We start from the raw sequence: 19818 nt of genomic DNA on the forward strand, positions 1-19818 counted from the left end.
CAACGTGAACCGAGCCTGATCAATAAAATCAGTTTGAACACATGGATACGGAAACGATGTTTTTATAAAGATCACGTCAATTTGGCTATTAAAGAATTGTAATAAGCGGGATATTTTCACTGGAGCTAAAACGAGAAGTCAAAATAAGAGTTAGTGTTAATTTTCTGTCAGTCAATTAATCTGCAACTATTTTGATAATCAATGTCAAACCTTTTTGGATTTTAGCTTCTCTAACGTGAGGATTTGCCGCTTTTATTCATCACATATGAAGATAAACTGAATATCTTTGGGTTTTGAACACATGGAGTCATTTGCCACATTTTAGCCAAAACTATATATTGATAAATCCAAAAACAATTGGGAAGAATTATCAATATTGAAATGAATTCTTAGTTGCAGCCAAACACACTACAGCTGAAAAATAAACTTGTCAGTTCACTCTGGTGGACGAACTAAACTTCTAAATGAAAATGTCCTATCAGCCAACATATTGATCCATACACTGATTTATCTGTGACAAATAAAATCAGCCGACATATCGTTCGCGCTCCAACACGATCAGACACTTTTTCAGGTGAGCAACAAACTCCATTATCCCCCGTTTTTCTCCCAAAACCTGGACCAGCAGAGGGAAGCAGGAGGATGATGGATCATGGAGATCAATGGATGTGATCGGTGAGATGATGACACCTGCTGAGCAGAAGCCCACCTGAATGTTTCAGGCCTGTTAACTGTCATCGTCTCTCTCCTCCTCCTCCTCCTCCTCCTCTCACGGCACAGATGAGTGGGTGATGAGTTCAGGAGAATCCGAAAATCTCTGTGTTTGTGTGCGTTTGAGGACGAGAGGATGAAACAGTGAAGGATGAGCTGACAGATCGGTTACAAGTTATTCAGTTTCTGGATAAATGAGACGATGGGAACAAAAAAAAAAGAAGAAGAATCTTCCATCTTTCATCAATCCATCCATCAGAAGTCACACAGTTTTAATTTGCTCAGTGTGTTTCACCTCACAGTGCAAATACAGGCGTGTGTGTGTGTGTCTAAGTGTGTGTGTGTGTGTGTGTGTGTGTGTAATGTTGCATGTGTTTGGGGGCGTGTATTTGAGATTAATCTGGTAAAAACAAGTCAACATTTTTGGGATGTTTCATTCCATACTAAAACATGCAGAACACAGAACATTGAACACATATACTGAACAGTTAGTTTTATCCAAATGCAGTATCTCTTTTTGTTTTATATATATATATAGATATATATATATCTATATATATATCTCTTTTCGCACAGAGTGGCTTTAGGCTACACAGAACACGACAGAACCAATCGCACCAGGTTGGACATATTGCTTTAAACCACCAAATGTTTGTATATATGTCATGCATGCCACATAGATGATATTATGTTTGTACAAAAATAACACCAACAGCCTATTACTGTGTATCATAGTAATTACAGAAAACAAATCTTTTTCAGTCTTTTTTGCAGTGAAGTTCAACTGAGAAACCATATACATATATATATATATATATATATATATCTATGTATTTGTATCCAATATATACACACACGTGTACATATATACTAGATATAAATATATAGAGATAATATATATACATATATAGATATATATGTTGAGTGGTTATGACTTTTCCATTTGTGATATTCCAGTTTGTTTGAACCATTTTTTCCCGTGATTGTTGAAGTGGATGTGAAGGTTCTCCAAAGAATTCCTTAAGATCCGACAACAGGAAGCTGTTCTGAGAGAAAAAAGGCAGTGCTCTGAGGAGGAAGCAGTCAAAAATGCAACAATGACTGGATAAGAGGAGAGTTCCTTTTCCACACAGAAGTCCGGTTGGAAAACTGAGATCTTCTGAACTCTGCGTCTCTGATGGCGGGCCTGTACTGTGCACCTGGTGTGAGATATATGAGGGCAACCAGTCCAAAAGACGACCACCACAGCCACAGAAAGGCCATGGCAAGAGCAGAGGGACAATCTTATCCAGGTGGCAGGAAAAGGGGGGAGGGGAGGGGAGGGTCATGTGACTGCAAACTTTCTAAAAACAAACTTGTGCAGAAGAAGAAAAGGAAACAACTTTGGCAGAACATCCTTAAAGCTTTGCTGGGTGATGATTGGCTGATTGCCCCCCCCCCCTCCTCCCCTCCCCTGACACAGACAGCAGGTACACTTCATCCCCTTATATGACAATATTTACATTGTACTGACTGTAGGAGCACAGTTGTTCTATATCTGTTCAGCAGTTGAACCCAAAAAGAAAGAGGAAAAAACGTGTCATCGTTTTGGAAAAAGGTGCGTCTCGTTTAGACGGCAGGAAGAGGAAGTGATGTCACGAGCGCTTTTAACAGTCCTGCTCTCTCTCCCGAGAAATGTTTCTGATGGCATCTGTGATTGCGGCTGTGTCCCGTCACGGGCTGCGCCTCCTTTAACGTCCAAATTTCATGACCAAATCCCCCAAAAAGTGCCGTCTTCTTGTTCTTTGGTCTAAAATTTAGACAACTCAACCTGAGGTCCGGGGCCGCCCCGAACCTTTTTGGGTCCCTAGTGTTAATTAGACGGACCCCTCACCCCTCACACCCCATCTGTATGCAAACATGTACAGCAGCAGTTAACCATGACAGAAGACAAACATTTAAATGAACAAAAACTGTTTGGCTGTGAAATGCAAGAAAAATACCCAAATTTAAACCTCATGGCAACCCCACAACTTAAAGGTATTACAGCTGCTGGTCACAGTATTTAAAAGCATCTTTAAATACCGACATGGCATTGACCGAGGAACTCAGAGAGTGGCCCATGTTAGTGAAGGTTCTCATGGGTCCAACTGGTTTCTAGCAACCGAGACTGGACCCGAGACCCGAGACGAGCTGGGTTCAGATTATATTCAGTCTGATCGGGTCCAGTAGGGCCCTGCGGTGTTATAGTCTAAGGGCCCTTTCACAAGCCAAAGTACTTTTGGTTGGACCGAATCAGAGTAACATTGATTTAACTTTTTGGTCTTTTTTCTATTTAGTCTGGTTCGCTAATTAAAGCAGAACAAATAAAACAATACATATTGCTGTTGGAGTTTCTTTCCCTTTGAGTCGGCACTGATCTACTGTGAGCACAAATCCCTTCTCCAGTTTATCTTGAGTGACTTTAAAACACATTTTTGTGGACTTTATCCAGCATGTTCTCTTCGGCCCAGATGTCAATGAAACATTGGTCGGTCATCTCCCAATCATGTTGACCTGCGCAGGTAGCCTGCTTTGTTTTGGTCACTTCACTGCAACCGAACCGCACTAGGGCTCGATTGGTAACAGTCCGAGACCGCCTCTTGCTAACGGCCTGTACCGGTTGTTTTGGTTTGAAAAGGACCAACTGTTGGCTTGAGAAAGCACCCTAACTGTCCATGAGTCCCTTTTTTTTTGGGATCGGAGCCCTTGGACCTACAACGGGACTAAGATCGTCTTAAGATGCTGTGGAGAAACAGGGACCAGGCCTCTTTTAAAAAACAAACAATAAGAATTAAGCACGTTGGGTTCAGGTTTTCTTTTCATGGGCCCACTTCAAAGACCTCGAGGGAATTTTTTTTTAATGATTGGGGCCGGCTCCGCTTTGGTCCTCAGGTTGCTCTCTCAAGTTCCGGGTCCGTAAAGACACACCTTCACAGGCCACGCCTCCTCTCAACAGAGGCGGGGCCTGAAGCGGGACACAGCTGTCATCCTCTTTCAAAGCCGTCAGCTCCGACACCAGTCAGTTGGAAAACGGCATCAGTCCACTCATTCAAAGAAATCAGTCGTAGTGGCTTCAAAGTACAGAAACAAAGAAACCCAGAGGTTGGATAAATAATTATACACTCCAATTTAATGTTTGATACAGTTAGCTGTATTCACGTTGCATTGGCTGCACTCTAATGGAGTCGGATAACTGCGGAATCACATAGCGTGTAGTGTGTCACAACATGTTAGATAAAGTGAATATACTCATGTAAAAGGGGGCTAATGAGACTAGACTGTTGAGATTCCAATTGAGCGGCCGACAGGAAGTAAACAAGTCACTGCAGGTTTCTGAGCCCTAACATCAGGTGACCAAGACGACACACGTGGCATAAATATTAGAGAGCTGTAAAAAGACATCCACGTTCATCTCATTCATGTACTGTACTGTCACCAAACTCTTCAGCCTATACATATATATTCATATATCTCCAAAATATTAAAAAGTACTTAATATAAAAATACAGAAGAGTTGTAAAAAATGAGCAAAACATTGAATTTTATATGAAAACCATGCAAGAAAGATTCCCCATTCAGTTAAATAGTAACTCTAAGATTCAGGAAAGCAAGGGAATGAAAGGGAAGCGGTCGAATGAGAGAAGTGCAGGCGAACTGCCACCCACTTGCTTTTCATGTAAACATTGTAGAGGTCCTTTAAACTTGGTTCGGCAGTGACGACTGAAGATTTTCTCCTTGCTTTTTGGTCGTGTTTGGAGTAAAGGGCCGGGGGAGGGGGGGAGGGGGGGGTCGAGGGGTGAGAAAGTCCAAAGGAAACCTCGATAACAATGAGATAAAAAAACAATACAGACAACCTATAAAATATGGCTCTGAGTTACATAGAAAAAGCTCATCAGAGGGGAGAGGAAGAACCTAGTCATGACAAAAAGTTGGAAATATGGCAGTAGTAGCACACAGGTTGATGGCTGCTAGTCAGACTAAGAGGGGGTTACACACAACGCTGCTTCTGATTGGAAGATGATTCCTTCCTCTTTTAAGACAGTAATCTGCAGGACAACGGCAGGCAGGAAGTACTGAGCGGCGGACACGCGGTGGATTTAACTCTACAGGCTGACTGGTGACATCATCAGTCTGTCGCCTGTCGATCAAACACAGCACAGTGGTAAGATGCATGATGATGACGATGAAGATCAAACATCTTCTCTGCTGCTGGCTGTGTGACGTCACCGATTGAATTTCTGTTCGTAAAATCTGACAAACGAGGGAACAGAAAACGTGAGAACTGGTACTAAGATTTGTCTCAAGCGCAGACAAGACGGTGCCGACTCTGTTCAGAGACCCGTCAACTTCCTGTCTGTTCGGACTGAACGTCCTGCACCGTGACCCAAAACGGACTCGTCGATACTGAAGCCCTCTGGACCGACTCTGCCAACTGAGACTCACGATCCATCAGTCAATCTATGTCCAGAACACACTGCGAGGATTATACATCCCAACTGGTCTGGGAACACCAAGGGATCCACCAGGAAGAGCTTCAAGATAAGCCTGGGATACCTTTCTAAGTGTCTATGTGACATCACGAGAATCGAGCTGTCGGGCGAGGTTATCTGTAACCCAGATCTAAACGAGCAGAATGAATCGAACTCTAGGATTAAAAGGAGGGCTTTTATTTTGAAGAGACACAGAGATGAATGGCAGTAGTGTTCAGGCTCAGTTTGGAGAGTCCAATCCGGAAGGATGTGAGCTAAATGTTTAGTCGACTCTTAACCAAATTACAGTTAGCGGCACAGTGGGGCAGTGTTTAGCGATGGGGGGGGGGGGGGGGGGTCGCCTCACAGTGTCACGGTCACAGGTTGTCACTTTTGATTGGTTGTCACACTTCAATATGAGACTGTCAGAGGAGGGGAGGAGGAGGAAGGAGACAAGCTGGAATATTTCAGGTTCTAGTTCAAGGCTGCGTCCTTTCTTTCGGTTGAAAGTTAAGCGTATGTTGTGGCCTCATGTTCTCTGCTGTGACACCAGCAAGAAAGGCACCACAGGCCGACTGGGAGAACCCGCCGTCTACCCGATGAGAGCTGGGATCGGCTCCAGCTCCCTCCTATACATGGGTGAGTCAGATTTAAGATCACACGCAGAGCATGGAGACCGCCACTGTAGTATGCAAGTAATGATGGGTCTGTTTTTGTCCCGTAGTGCCAACAGGAAGTTCAGTCGTACAGACAGGAAGTTAAATTTGCTCAGAAATGATGCTGCTGCAGACTAACACACACATAAGGTCGTTGAAAACAGAATCCCAAATATTCATTCCTAAATTATCATGCGACTCAACACGAATGAAACATAACATGCATCCTACAGAACAAGAGCCACGCTCCTGTTTTCCTATCGACACGGGACGTAGTGGGGGGGGGGGGGGGTCAGAGAGAACCAGAACCCGGACTGGATGAGATGAGGTCGGACCCCCGCTGAGCAGAGAGCCAGCCCTCTCTGGACGCCGCCATGTTGGATATTTTAGGAGGGGTAGTAAACATTCTGTCCTTCCACATGCAACACGGCTGATTAAAAAATAAAAACCAACACATACAGACACGATAAAGGGAAGAACATTTCTTTTAACAGTTGAACCTTGAACACTGTAGTGTCAAACATTCTCAGACGCTTGAATCAACCATCAATTAACATTCGTCAGAGGTTTTTTAAAAACAAAAAAAAGGAAAAAAAAAAAAGAAAATTTACATTTTTGCATTTACCTAAAAATCTTCTGATCACCAAAACCCCGGCTGTTAGCTGTGTAGAGGAGCGGAAAAGCGTATGTACACGAGAATCACTGCACTCTTTGTAAAGTTCTGTGCCGCTTTTGAGAGAGAGAGAGAGCGAGAGAGAGAGACAGAGAGAGCGAGAGAGAGAGAGCGAGAGAGAGAGAGAGAGATACGCCGGAATGAAGCAAGTACAGAACACGACATGCTGCTGCGAGTCCCGCGAAGATCGAACCCAACGTAGTTGAAATGCTTTTCAAAAAAGGATCATCGAGTAAAAAATATACATGAATGGACAAAGACGGGCCTTCCAACGGTGGAGACTCTGGACTCCACCCTCTGACACGTGTGTGTGTGTGTGTGTGTGTGTGTGTGTGTGTGTGTGTGTGTGTGTGTGTGTGTGTGTGTGTTTGTGTGTGTAGGGTGATGTTGGTGGAGGAACAAACTTACAGGCAGAACGACGCCACAGTCAGTATGAAAGACACAACGTGGCAGGAATGACTGAGGGGGGTGAAGACAATGTGAAGCATGTGTGTGTGTGTGTGTGTGTGTGTGTGTGTGTGTGTGTGTGTGTGTGTGTGTGTGTGTGTGTGTGTGTGTGTGTGTGTGTGTGCAGGATGACGGGATGCAGAGCGACTTCCCTCCTCAGTGCGACAGTTCAGTTGGTGGGATGACAGATGATGCTGATAAAGAGGAGGGAGGAAGAGGAGGAGGAGCTCAGATGGATGACTGGCAGCTGCGTGGGAAAGCGCTGGGCGGCTCTCCTCCTCCTCCTCCTCCTCCCGTCGCCCCGGAGGAGGCGCTGGGGAGGGGGTCGATCTCGTCTCCAGTCTCCTCGATGATGGGGTTGCGAGCCTCCTCCTCGGACTGGGGCACGAACTCGGGATGGGCCATGAAGCTGTGGATGGAGCTACGGGACTCTGGGCTCTCCATCGGGTACAGGGAGCTACGGAACGCGTTCACCACCTTAATCTGAAACAAAAAAAAGAAGCGTCAGGAAGAGCGAGCAAATCAACCGCTACAGGCTGTAATGAAAGGTGTGATGTCAAACAGGCAGCGGTGGGGGTTGAGTGTCTGAATCCGGGCGAGGAGGTGCAAAACCACAAAAACACAACGTTAACACGAGGTCGGCTGGGTGAGGACATGGTGGGAGAACTAAAAACTAAATGCCACAAAACATCAATACAAAAAGGTAAAAAAAAATAGTTCAGGAAGACAAACTGCAACAAAAGATTCACCAGCAGGCGGCTGAATATGGAGGGGCATCGAACTACAACATCACACACAAGTCAAACACACTTTTATATCCCAAATGATGTTAATTAGAATTATTCCAAAACCTTAATCTGCTGCTTTAACTTCCTCCACTCTTCAAAACATGCAGCTTTGTGCACGGGGACATTCTCATGTTGAACGTTAGGAGCAGATTGTTTACTGGAACATTGAGATTTATCTTTATTGGAGATAAGGGACACAAACCAGGAAATACACACAATCTGTAACGGGATGGACAGGATGTCCACATCCTGGAGCCATTCCTCCTGCCACTTAATGATTTCTAACATTACCCAGAATGCTTTTTGACAAACAAACACCTCAAATTCAAGTTCAGTCTGTGAGGACGGACTCTTCTGTGGGAACATGAGTCAGGTCAATATATATATATATATATATACACACACATATATACATACATACATACATACATCGACTTTGGCACCCGCCCACCTGCTAAATGCGGGTGGAATTCGGCAGTGGTGACGCAGTGACGCTTAGTCGCCACTTTGGTGGGTGGAACATTCTTCATTTACATAAAGTATAAATATAAAGTATTGTAGTCTCCTCAAAAGGCATCTGAAATTATTCACTCATTGAAATGAGGTTCGTTCATTCTTCCGCTTTTGTCTTTCGCGACAACTCTCAATAAAGACGAGAAGGGAGCGAGATGACTCACTCTTTAGAAATAAGCAATTCTTTACGCTTTTGTCTTAATCAGCTACACGTCGTCATGCAAAAGGAGCCGAACACACAACATCAGAGCGGTTGTCGTTTACATTTTAAATGCTTTTAAAATCCAGTTCTCCAAGTGAATTGTGTCACACAATAATCAACTTTAATCAAATAAAACGTAACTTACCAACAACACACTGGTGGCAAGTGAAAATGCTGAGTGGCAAATAACTTAAAAAACTAGCCACAGTGGCTGGTGAGCAAATAAGTTATGCCTATAATTGCAATGTGCAAATTCTCCAACACATCTTCCCGTAATCAAATTTTGATGCATATATAAATATGTATCAATACCAACAGCCAATTTACATGCAAGAAAACTGTGACTTCTGGGGCGTCTGGGGTGTGATGCTCGCTTTAGCAGCTAATAATTCAGCCTTGATGGTGTCACCAGTACAGAAGACGTTCAAACCATCCCCGTCCACAGTAAACAACACACACACACACTTGGGAAAAACAACAAACACATGCACACTGTTAAGTATTTATAATCACACTCGGAGCCAGAATCATTTTGTCCTCTAGCTGCTCTCTTCTCTCTGCCTTAAGTCGTTTCCTCTGTCATGAATCCACAGAGGCTGCAGCTGATCACACTGATTTATACGCACCAGCAGACACTCTTCATCATAATTAATAACCCTGCAGTTCAAAGCTCTCTATTACTGAACCACACGAGAGCTGCAGGCTGAGCACTGCAGCTTAGAGCATACATGCAACCAACACACACACACGCACGCACACACACACACGCACGCACACGCGCACACACACACGTGGAAAAAAAGCTCTTGGCTGTCAAACCATGAGAGACTTGCTGAGCCTGACAGATTTAACCCTGCTCAGGATTAACCCATTATATTATCTTGGTGCCCAGGCTGTCGCCTCAGAGAAGAAGAATACAAAAAACAACAAAGAAAATAGAGCAGGATTATTTTTTTTAAGCTTCTTTCTCCTCTCGTCGGCCAACAGTTGTGATCTTTAGTCGACTCGTCAGGCAGCAAGTCACATCAGGGTTAATAGACGCATGTTCAAGAGTTTAAATCTCCACAACATGCAGGAGGAGGAGAGGCAGCAGGCTGAGACGGAAGTGATGATGGATAATTAAAAAAAAAAGAGGAGAAGCAGATTAAGATCAGCAGCAGGAGGAAGGTGAAGTAGGAAGCACAGTGTGGAGTTCAGAGATGGAAACACAGATCATGTGATCAGGCCGTCTGCAGGGTCACTTTTAGTGGATTTAGATGGTTTATAATAAAGCTGGCCGTGTTCTATACTTTTCTTACTGTTAACAAATTCCACGAAAAGACCGAACACCAACGAGTGTTGATACGTCTCTCTGTCCTCTCTCACTTCACTGGTTCTGTACAGATAAAACATGACACGACATGTTATTAGCGAGCTTTGCTTGGTGTATTTATTTTACTTTGAGAGCCCGGCTAGCGGTTTCCCCCAGCTTTCAGTCTTTATGCTAAGCTAGGCTAACCAAGTCCTGACTCCACACACACACATGTGAAATAAATATCCATCTCCTTATCTCACTCTCAGACAGAGAGTGTGGAACTATTCCTTTAAACATCTCTCCATGTGCAGCTGTCAGGACTTTAGTATCTTCAAACTGAATCTCTCTGGGTCTCATTACTGCTTAATTATTGCTTCCCGACAGCTGTGTCATACGTCCATTTTATGTTTGAATTACTGCAAATGCAAACTGAGCATTGCCTGCTTCACATTAAAAGCTTTCCGCTGGAAAACCCTCTGTGAGGCTTTTATTGTGAAGCAGCTGTAGATGATATAAATTAGCAAACTCAGAGATCGGTGGAGCTTCAGGCTAATTTTCAATAAACATTTGGGACGCGTTTGTTGCTACTTCATCAGCGGAACACTTTTAAATATTTTCAGCCAGCTTGGTTTGGTTCCCACTATAGTCAACGTCTTTTGACCTGCAAATTACCAAATTATAAGAATAAAACATGGGGTCCTAAACTGAAACTATGTAATAATTAAATATGTATCCTAATATGATGCTAGTTTTACTGCTCAGAGGTTGTTTCAGCTCTTCCCAAAGTCAAAATGTAGGTGACTACAGTTTTTCCATTCAGACTCAGAGGCTGTCACATGCTAACTACACTCCCTGTTACATTAATCACCCCGAACAACTCGGGACGCGTCAGTCACATCATGTTTCATCAGTTATTGATAATAATAGCACAGATGATCATTCAGATGTTTCAGATTAGCTCAGGATGTGCAGACAGCGGCTGATGACAGAGACAGTGTTTTAGTGTTGGTGAGTCATGCAGAAAAAAAAAAAGAGAAGAGTCCAGCCGGGTGAAGCGAGGTGTTAGCTGGCCTCCGGTCACCGACTCACTGCCTGCAGTGGAGGAGGAAGCAGCAGCAGCAGCAGCAGCGGCGGCAGGGGGCGGGGCCCCGGCCGAGTTGGTGAGAGAGGAGGAGGGGCTAAGCCCTACGTGGGTGGGGCTAGAGAGAGTTTTGGCGGCGGTGGCGTCATTGTGCTGGCTGACGACGGACGGCTGGCGGCGCAGGGCACCGGGCACCGGAGCCTGGCCCGTCTGGAAGGTATAGACCACATCCATCTGAAGGAAGGACAGCCACAACACACCGTTAGAGAGCAGTGGGACAGAGCGAGGAGACAGGGCACAGGAGACAGGACAGAGGAGACATTGAGGGAGGAAAGAGGGTTAAAGAGGGTTTTTAAAGAGGCAGGACAGTTTGACAGTTTTGAAGGTCAGTAATGATATCTCATGTCTACAGGGACAGACAGAAGAAGCAGTTACCCATCTTCCCATGAAGTAACCTCCAACACATAATAACGGGCTGTCCTGCAGCAGGAAGACATTTCTCATCGAGTTGATGGACACAGAAGAACATGAGACAAAGACAAGGAGGAAGTGAACGAGGGAGAGATCAGGAGGCGAGGAGGAAAGTTTTAGTGAAAAAAGGGCATAAAAGAGAGAGAGAAAGCTGTCATTTAGTCAGTGAAAGACAAAATGTGAAGAAGCTCAGATAGAACGAAGGGATGAAGGAAAGAGACGCAACAGTGAATAAAGAGCTTTTTGAATCCGACTGAAAGCACTCTGGGAGGAGGAAGGAGCGGAGAAAGAGGAGAAAATGTGTCACTCGGAGTGACTGATAAAGTTTCGGCGGCGAGGTGCTGCTTGTACCAATTATTCCCCCACTGTGTGTGACTGTCGAGGCGTTGAGCGGCAGAACGCTGCCCACCAGGATTAGAGAGGAGGAGGACAGGAAGAGGAGCGTGGAGGAGATAAGAACCTAATTAGCTTGCAGCCTTTCGTTGCCTCCCCCTCCATCCCCTCCATCCCCTCCATCCTCCCATCCCAGGAGGATGACAGACTGATATTACAGATACACAGACATGAAGAGAAAAGAGAGAGCTTCCTCTTTTCTCTACAGCATGTCTGATGGCGGAGAGACAGAAGAGCTTTTCTGTTTTCTCCTCGCATCGCTTCCTCCGTTCACGACGCCCTGCGGCTTCTCGAAGGCCGGGTGAAGGTTATTTTCTGACATCAGAGTGTTTCCACCTCCGTGTCCTTTTAGGAGCCTCTGATCGTATCACACGATCTTAATCAGCAGGTGTTGTCAAGGTGCCATTGAGTTGCAGATGGATGTTGTTCGGAGCGCTTCAAGGAAATCCAGCTCCTACAAATTGTTACATCAACTAATGTTTTCCAGGTCAAGAATGAATTTTCAAACTTAAAAAAAAGAGGTAATATTTAGGTTGATATGGCAAAAGTGTGCAAACTTTATGGCTTCTTATTTACTCATCCAGCAGCTACGGAGCAACGCTGTCATTCACTATTCACTCTCTTGTAGCTCTGCTTTTGGTCTCCTCCAACTGTTAGAACTCTAAAAAATCCGTCTCTTTAGCTGCTAAATGCTCCACTATGTTCACCAGTGAGTCTCCATCTGTGTTTGTCTGTCGTTTTGCTGCTGAGCAGGTAGTGAACAGTCGGCTCTGAAAACAGATGCATTCTGATGAGAGTGGATCAGAACAGTAAAGTTGCAGCTGTTTAGATAAACAATGAGCTCAAAACGCACTATAAAGCTCTGTAAAGTTTAACAGAGCTGCAGATTGACCCATTTCATGATTAGATATATATTGATTATAGCCGCTCTAAAAAAGAATATCTATCTATATAAACACACATACATATTGTATAAGATACTGTTGGTTGTTTCTGGAAAGTATACATTTAGAACAACGCCAGAGAAGTTTGTTAGTTTGAGTCTTTTCAGAGGTCAAACAGAAAAAACCCAAGAGGACAAAGCAGAAGAAGATATCAGTTATTATTAATTCAGATGTGTTTATCCTGCGGCCACAATAAGTACAAGTTAGTCCACCGTAGGGAGGAAAACAGCTGGCCTCTCTGACTGACTGTGTGTGTGTGTGTGTGTGTGTGTGTGTGTGTGTGAGGGCAGAGCGCTGGCTGCTGTTACTGTAGGTGGGTGTTAGCATCGAGGCTAATGAACCCCATAGGGACCGAATAGGACTGCCTGTGGACATGTTAATGCTCAGTGAGTGTAGATGTATCCTGTAGGAGGATAACACACACACACACACACACACACACACACACACACACACACACACACACACACACACACACACACACACACACACACACACACACCAGAGTTCCAGACTGTGAGATGAGTCACAGGGGAAGACGACGCTGTGAAGGTGCTGCTGTTTAGCTCCAACACCGACTGAGCGAAGAATAAAAATATCCAATAAGCTTTTTGTCCCACACTGCACGCCGTCTTTAATTTCTGTACTGAAGCTCTGCAGCAGAGTGTGAAATTAACTGGACAACAATCTCCCATTCAACCTACACTGTGTTACTTTTAATTTAACACAAACATGTTGAACATGTTGAACGGTTTCCGACATGAAGCTCCAGTCAGAGACGCGAGCGATGAGTCTGAACCGGATTTTAAATATGATAACAGTGTTTATCGCCTCCGTTTCAGAGTCTGACCTGAGACAGACGTGAGCAGCAAATATTCACGGTGAACATCAACAAACCAATAAAGAAAACATTTAGAGTTTTGTAGTTTCCTTCAGCAACATGAATCCACACTAAAGTAGTAACTTTAAAACAAAATATAATTCAGGTTCGTCAGTTTTCATTCTCCCTCCGCCTTCAGTTTCATGAACTCTGAGTGGAGACATATAAGATATGGTTGTTGTGTAGATTGACCCCCGAATGATGTGATGAGATTACGATCCAAGCAGGATATTTTGTTCTAACGCTGACCTCGTGAGTTTTTCTTGAACATTACTGCTGGTAGATTCTTTTAGTTTGTATTAACAACTAAAAACTAGTTATAGTAACATTTATTACCAAGACATTGTGTTTATCTGTTTCTCTGGATAAATGAGCCCAAAACAGCTCACGTTTCAATCTAATTACCTAAACTAGCTTCTTACAGCAGCTCTTAGAAATTAACTGTTTGTAGAGAATTAAATCTCTGCTCACCGCCCTGATGAAACAGGTCTTTACCTCCCGTTGTTTCTGGGACTTTCGTTTGATTTTGGGAAGATGAAGGCGAGGACGGTAGGGGGGGAGGAGGAGGGGGGGAGGAGGAAGAGGAGGAGGGGGAAGAGGAGGAAGAGGAGGAGGGGGAGGAGGAGGATGAGGAGGGGGAAGAGGAGGAAGAGGAGGAGGGGGAGGAGGAGGATGGGGAGGGGGAAGAGGAGGAAGAGGAGGAGGAGGAGGAGGGTACAGCTGGAATTTGATTTGAAGTTTCTTTCTTTCGCAGGCGACAGCGATCAGCTTCCCGGGTTTGAACAACAGTTCACCAGTGAGACGACTGACAGCAAACAAACAAAAAAATAATAAAAAATAACTCTAATCTTTCTTCCAGAGCCTCCTGCATCACCATGGCAACTGATGTTTTCTGCAGCTCTCTTGACACAACAGATATTTGAGTCACCACCTCGGAAACCTGATATCAGAAAAACCTTAAAACAAAGAGTAAAGTTAGAGTTGGTCGGACTCCGCGGTGGGCTGGGTGTCGGAGCGGCGGGCGTACCTGTGTCTGGATGCGGTTCAGACCTCTGAACCAGAGGATCTGGCCTCTCCGCAGCTCCATCTCGGCGTGGTCGATCTCGTCGGCGCCCTCCGTCAGCTCCTCCGCGTGCATCTCCTCCTTCGTGGTGCCGTGACCGGCTTCCATCAGGAACTTCAGGTGGTGGGTGGGGATGGCCGAGATCACCTGAGAAAAAAAAGAAAGAAGAAGAAAGTTCAGTTTACTGGTCGTAGTTAATGCTCGACAACCATAGATGCCTTACAAACTGGAGGGAAGTTAAAAAGATGTGGGGTTTTACCAGCAGGGTTTAACAAAAAGATGCTATCCAGTTGCATTATGGGAAATGTAGGATCTAGTGTTTGTGGAGCTTGATTTATTATAAATCTCGCCGTCTGTCTGTGTCGAATGTCTTTACATTCAAACCTTCGACTGATGTTTTCAAATGAAGCTTTGAATGTCTTTAAAAAAATAAAAATAAATCCTCAATTTGAATAAAGCGATTGATAGGATTAAATAAATTACTTTTTTTTTGTCAAATCAACTTAATTTAGTGAATATAGCTCGTCTGTGCTGCCTCTCTTTGTGCGGGACAGCAAAGTCTTTTTTGAACGCTGAGAAAATATTGTTTTTGAAAAGCTAAACGCCAACAAATATGGATTAAAGGAGAATATACGTTTGATAAAACCATGTTGTGAATGTGACATTTATTTCAATAAATTGGGACTTTTGAACGCTCTGGAGTTATTCTGAACCGATCCTACACGCAGCAACCACTGGAGTCTATTTATACAAACGGAATAATACTAATTACTACCGAGCCGGTTTTAACCGGCTACGTTATCTTATCTGGTGTGGAGAGGCTGAGCCCCGCATGCAGGGAAACACCAGAGCAGATGATATTAATGATGGCGTGATGCGCCGCTGCACAATGATTGAAGGCAAACACTGATTAGTGAAGCCTAATCTTTATCTGCAACTGTGCAGGAATACCAGGTTTAATAGACATAGAGTGAACAGACATGCAAAAGAAAATAAAAAAAAGCTGCGCAGGGTTCAAATGTTGAATGTAGAATTTGAACGTCAACGTTATGAACGAATCTTTGAAGCTTCCAACTGTTCAAATAAAGTCTCCTTAAGTCTTTAAGTCTCATATCACTGGTGAGTCCCTTTAATAACTTAAATAAACATAAGAGGAAGTTCTTCCTGAATTTCAGGGAAGTTTGACAGCTTAGATTTTTGTACAAACTCATGAAAGCTCTTTATAGATTTTCTTTTTTTTACTATAGAAATCCTGTCAAATCAACTCCATTTTTTTTTTTACATGTCACTTGCACAATTCATTTTTAACACTAATGAAAACTAAAATAACATGATTATCTTTCTGTACGCATGTAGTTCTGTTCATTGATCTCCATTGCTCTTATTATGTCACACTATAAGTTACATTTTATTTCATCATTGATCACACGCCCAGCCTCCAGCCGCACATCATCTTTTTATAGTTGTGTCACCTTCTGCCTCTGTTGGAAACTAAACTAATCACAGACCTCAGATCAGATCCGTCTCTGCCCTCCAACTGAACCCAGCAGGCTTCTTGTGACTGAACTTTTCTTTTCTATAAAATGTATGCTTTCTAAGCCTGTGTGTGTGTGTGTGTGTGTGTGTGTGCGCACACAGAGGGACTGACACGCTGGGTTTGTTTTCCCTCGGCGCTCGTAAACAGGAGTCGCGCTGCTTTCATGTGCTGCGCTCATTACCATGGCGATGGTCGTGATAGCAACGCTGCAGCAGCAGCAGCAGCGCGAGTGTGTGACAGTTTGCTGCCTCAGACCTCACGCATCCACCTCTTCATCTTCTCCTCACTACGTGGAGTTTATTCACAGAGATCAAGACGCCGTGTGTTCAGAGCAGAACTCCTGTGGTTCTGGTTCTGGTCTCACCTGTCCCCACAGCAGCTCTCCCACGCCGATGAAGACGCACCACAGCCACTGGTCGATGGTCAGAGCCGTGCAGGAGAACGGCTTCCCTCCGAACTGAACGATGACGATCTGAGGAGGAACAGAACCGTATGGGACGCGTTAGCCGAGTGGTGCCGCAGTCTTAAAGGATCAGATTTCTAGATTTGTTTCGTTGTAAACAAATCCTCATGCGTAACGATTTAATGATCCGCTAACAGGCATTATATGTGGATCCAAAGCCTTCTTACTCTGTGCCACAGAGCTCTATTGTTGTCCAGAAACTATTAAAAACTCATCAATGAGTCTCACTGTTGCACTGGGTGACATGTTCATTCATCACCATGAACACACACACACTATAGTTTACTTTGGACTCAATGACACACACACACACACACACACACACACACACACACACACACACACACACACACACACACACACACACACACTATAGTTTACTTTGGACTCAATCACACACACACAGTTTACTTTTGACTCAATGACACACACACACACACACACACACACACACACACACACACACACACTATAGTTTACTTTGGACTCAATCACACACACACACACACACACACACACACACTATAATTTATTTATGACTCAATCACACACACACCGTCCAGCAAATACTCACTAGAGCACCACATGTGGATTAATCCTCCTGTTTGAGTGACTACAGTGAGCAGCAGTTTTAGGAAATTAGTGAGCGTTTTTTTGAAACATTAAACTATATATTTGTTAACTGTTTGTAAAGAGGAACTTGGAGAAGTTCTTCTCGCGGAGAAGTTTGTGAAAACACAAAAACAAGAAAAATCCACGCCGACTGTCAAACTAACTTCAGCCGGGTAACGTTGCATTAACTTATTTACTTGGTTTTCACAACTAAAAACAGATCACGACACATCTCGTCTGATCAATTTATATAACGGATTACATCGGTAACTCCTTACAGGTAGGTTATGTTTTCAGTTTGTCAGGATTATGGATAAATTACGAGCCCAGTTTTCGTGAAACTTGGTGGAAGGGTGAAGCATGGGCCGAGGAAGAAGCCATTAACATTCGCAGCGGATCAGAGTCACGGAGCGGATCCACACATAGGCCAGTGCTCTCCAAGTGTCGTTCCTCCATTTTATATGAATAATCTAATTTTAAAATGTTTGCATCTTTAAAAGAAGGGTCTGAGAGAAAAAGGTTGGTGGTGATGATGGAGTTACCTGCAGGGCGAAGGTCCCCAGCACGACGCTGCAGAAGATGGGGTTCCTGTAGATGCCCTCGAACACGTTCCTCTCTCCGTGGATCTTCCTGGCGTTGATCTCGTTGAAGAGCTGCATCATGACGAACACGTTGAACACGATGGTGTAGTGCTCCGACGGCGGCGAGTGCAGGGGATTGTAGCGTCCGTTATCGATGTCGAAGATCTTCTCGCCTGAGAAACAAACAAAAACAGTAAAAATCTCAACATCCATGAATCTCCTTTTGAAATGGATTCACATGCAGAACAAAGTGATTCCTCCACTGAGATAAACCCGTCTGGTTTCTCCAGTCTTGAAGTGTGTTTGACTCACCAGCGAAGAGCAGGGTGAAGATGATGATGAGCTGGTAAACAGCGTGACCCAGGATGTTCTTCATCATAGTCCTGGAGATGAGAGGCTTGTTACGGCCGTACGGTCTACGGAGCAGCAGAGACTCGGTGGGCGGCTCGGTGGCCAGAGCGAGAGACGCCAGAGTGTCCATGATGAGGTTGACCCAGAGCATCTGGACGGCCTTCAGAGGGGAGTCCTGGAGGAGGAGGAGAGGTCAGGAGTTTAATGTACAGGAAGGAATGGAAATCTGAGTGAGCAAACAGATCATAGGAAAATATGAGAGACAACTAAGAAGTCCACCCCTGCAAATTTCCATTAAGCTTTGGTATATGTGCACAGTTTTCTTCCTAAATTAAAGGGCCAGTGTGTAAAATTTAGTGGCATCTAGTGGTGAAGCTGCCGAATGCAACCAACCGACGCATCTGTCCTGTGCTCAGCGTCTAGAGCCAGTGTTTGGTTTGTCCTTTCTGGGCTTCAGTAGAAACACGGCGGTGCAACATAGTGGACTCCGTAAAGAGGACCTGCTCCGTATGTAGATGTAAACGGCTCATTTGAAGGTAACACAACAATTCTTATTTTCAGGTGATGATACACAAAAGAAAATATACTTTTTAATATCATATTCCATATCTGCCCTTAAATGCTTCACACTGGCGCCTCAGTTCACCTCGAGTCCTTCAACAGCGGGTTGAATTTATACGCATTTGCCACCGCCTCTAAAATCCATTTCACGTTCAGCCTGAACACCTCAGGACGACGTGTCTGCAGACTGCAGCGCCTGGCGGAGTCCGCCTCTGGACTCCAGCCAGGACAACACAGAGAGCGATTCAATGTCACTACATATTGTTTGCTGCTCCGCCAATCACAGAGCATAACATCCACTGGGACATGTACCGGTGGACGTTGTTGAGTCCGTAAGCAACCACGAGATCTGCAGACACTAAAAACTAAATATGACTTCCACCTACTCTGCATGCTTTTCAGCTAAAAAAATAAAATTCACATTTCCATTTACAGGCAATGTTCTCCTGAAAAGATGCTGAATTGAACATCAGTTGAAGATAAAAAGGACAGTCTTTGTCTACATTACCCACAATGCACCAGGATGTGTTATGCTAACAGAAGCTACTGGTAAGGGTAAGCTCACTCCTTTCTCTCTTCACACCTCCATATATATTCTTTTATATATTTATATATATTCTTTCCATTTTAAAACGTGTCGTCTTCAGCACCAATCGACGCTGACTCAAGTGACATCACTCGAGGCAAGCCATCAGACTTTGCAGCTCCTTCTGGAGACGCAACATTTTTTATCACTGGGCTTTTCCAGACTGTCTTTCTTAATAAAAAGAGTAAAAATAGATCTCCTGTAGTTCACAATATGTTATGTAAAATAATAATAAGCAATTATTTCATAGTGTGTTGTCTGCCAGACTGACTTAAATGCATATAAAAGCATTTACACACATTTCACTGGACCCCCTCCACTTGTGACACCAAACCTACGCTCCTGAGACGTTCCTCTGTTCACACATTAAAAGACACACATCGGTTTACCATCTTTTAATGATCTGTGCCAACATGTCGGTGGCCGAACAGAGCGCCAGCGCTGGATGATCAGTGAGTATAAACACAGACCTGCTGAGCCCCGGTTACATTACAGGATTATGATGGTGACGTGTTGCCATG

The 19818-nt window shown here is 44.2% G+C and overlaps 1 protein-coding gene across 1 annotated transcript in view; it reads right to left on the reverse strand.

The window, feature by feature from the left end:
• Positions 1–966: 966 nt before the first annotated feature.
• The window catches only part of LOC306694339 (plasma membrane calcium-transporting ATPase 1-like), an 87306-nt gene continuing 68454 nt past the window's right edge, over positions 967–19818 (reverse strand). The window contains exons 17-21 of the mRNA XM_079157134.1: positions 18112–18325; positions 17761–17972; positions 16508–16615; positions 14571–14753; positions 967–7460 (exon numbers count right to left, since the gene is read on the reverse strand). Of these exons, the coding sequence (XP_079013260.1) occupies positions 7206–7460; positions 14571–14753; positions 16508–16615; positions 17761–17972; positions 18112–18325 (972 nt within the window). The 3' untranslated portion in view covers positions 967–7205. The remainder of the gene's footprint in view (positions 7461–14570; positions 14754–16507; positions 16616–17760; positions 17973–18111; positions 18326–19818) is intronic.

Source organism: Pholis gunnellus (assembly GCF_910591455.1).
Source record: "Pholis gunnellus genome assembly, chromosome: 3".
NCBI classification, from domain to species: domain Eukaryota; kingdom Metazoa; phylum Chordata; class Actinopteri; order Perciformes; family Pholidae; genus Pholis; species Pholis gunnellus.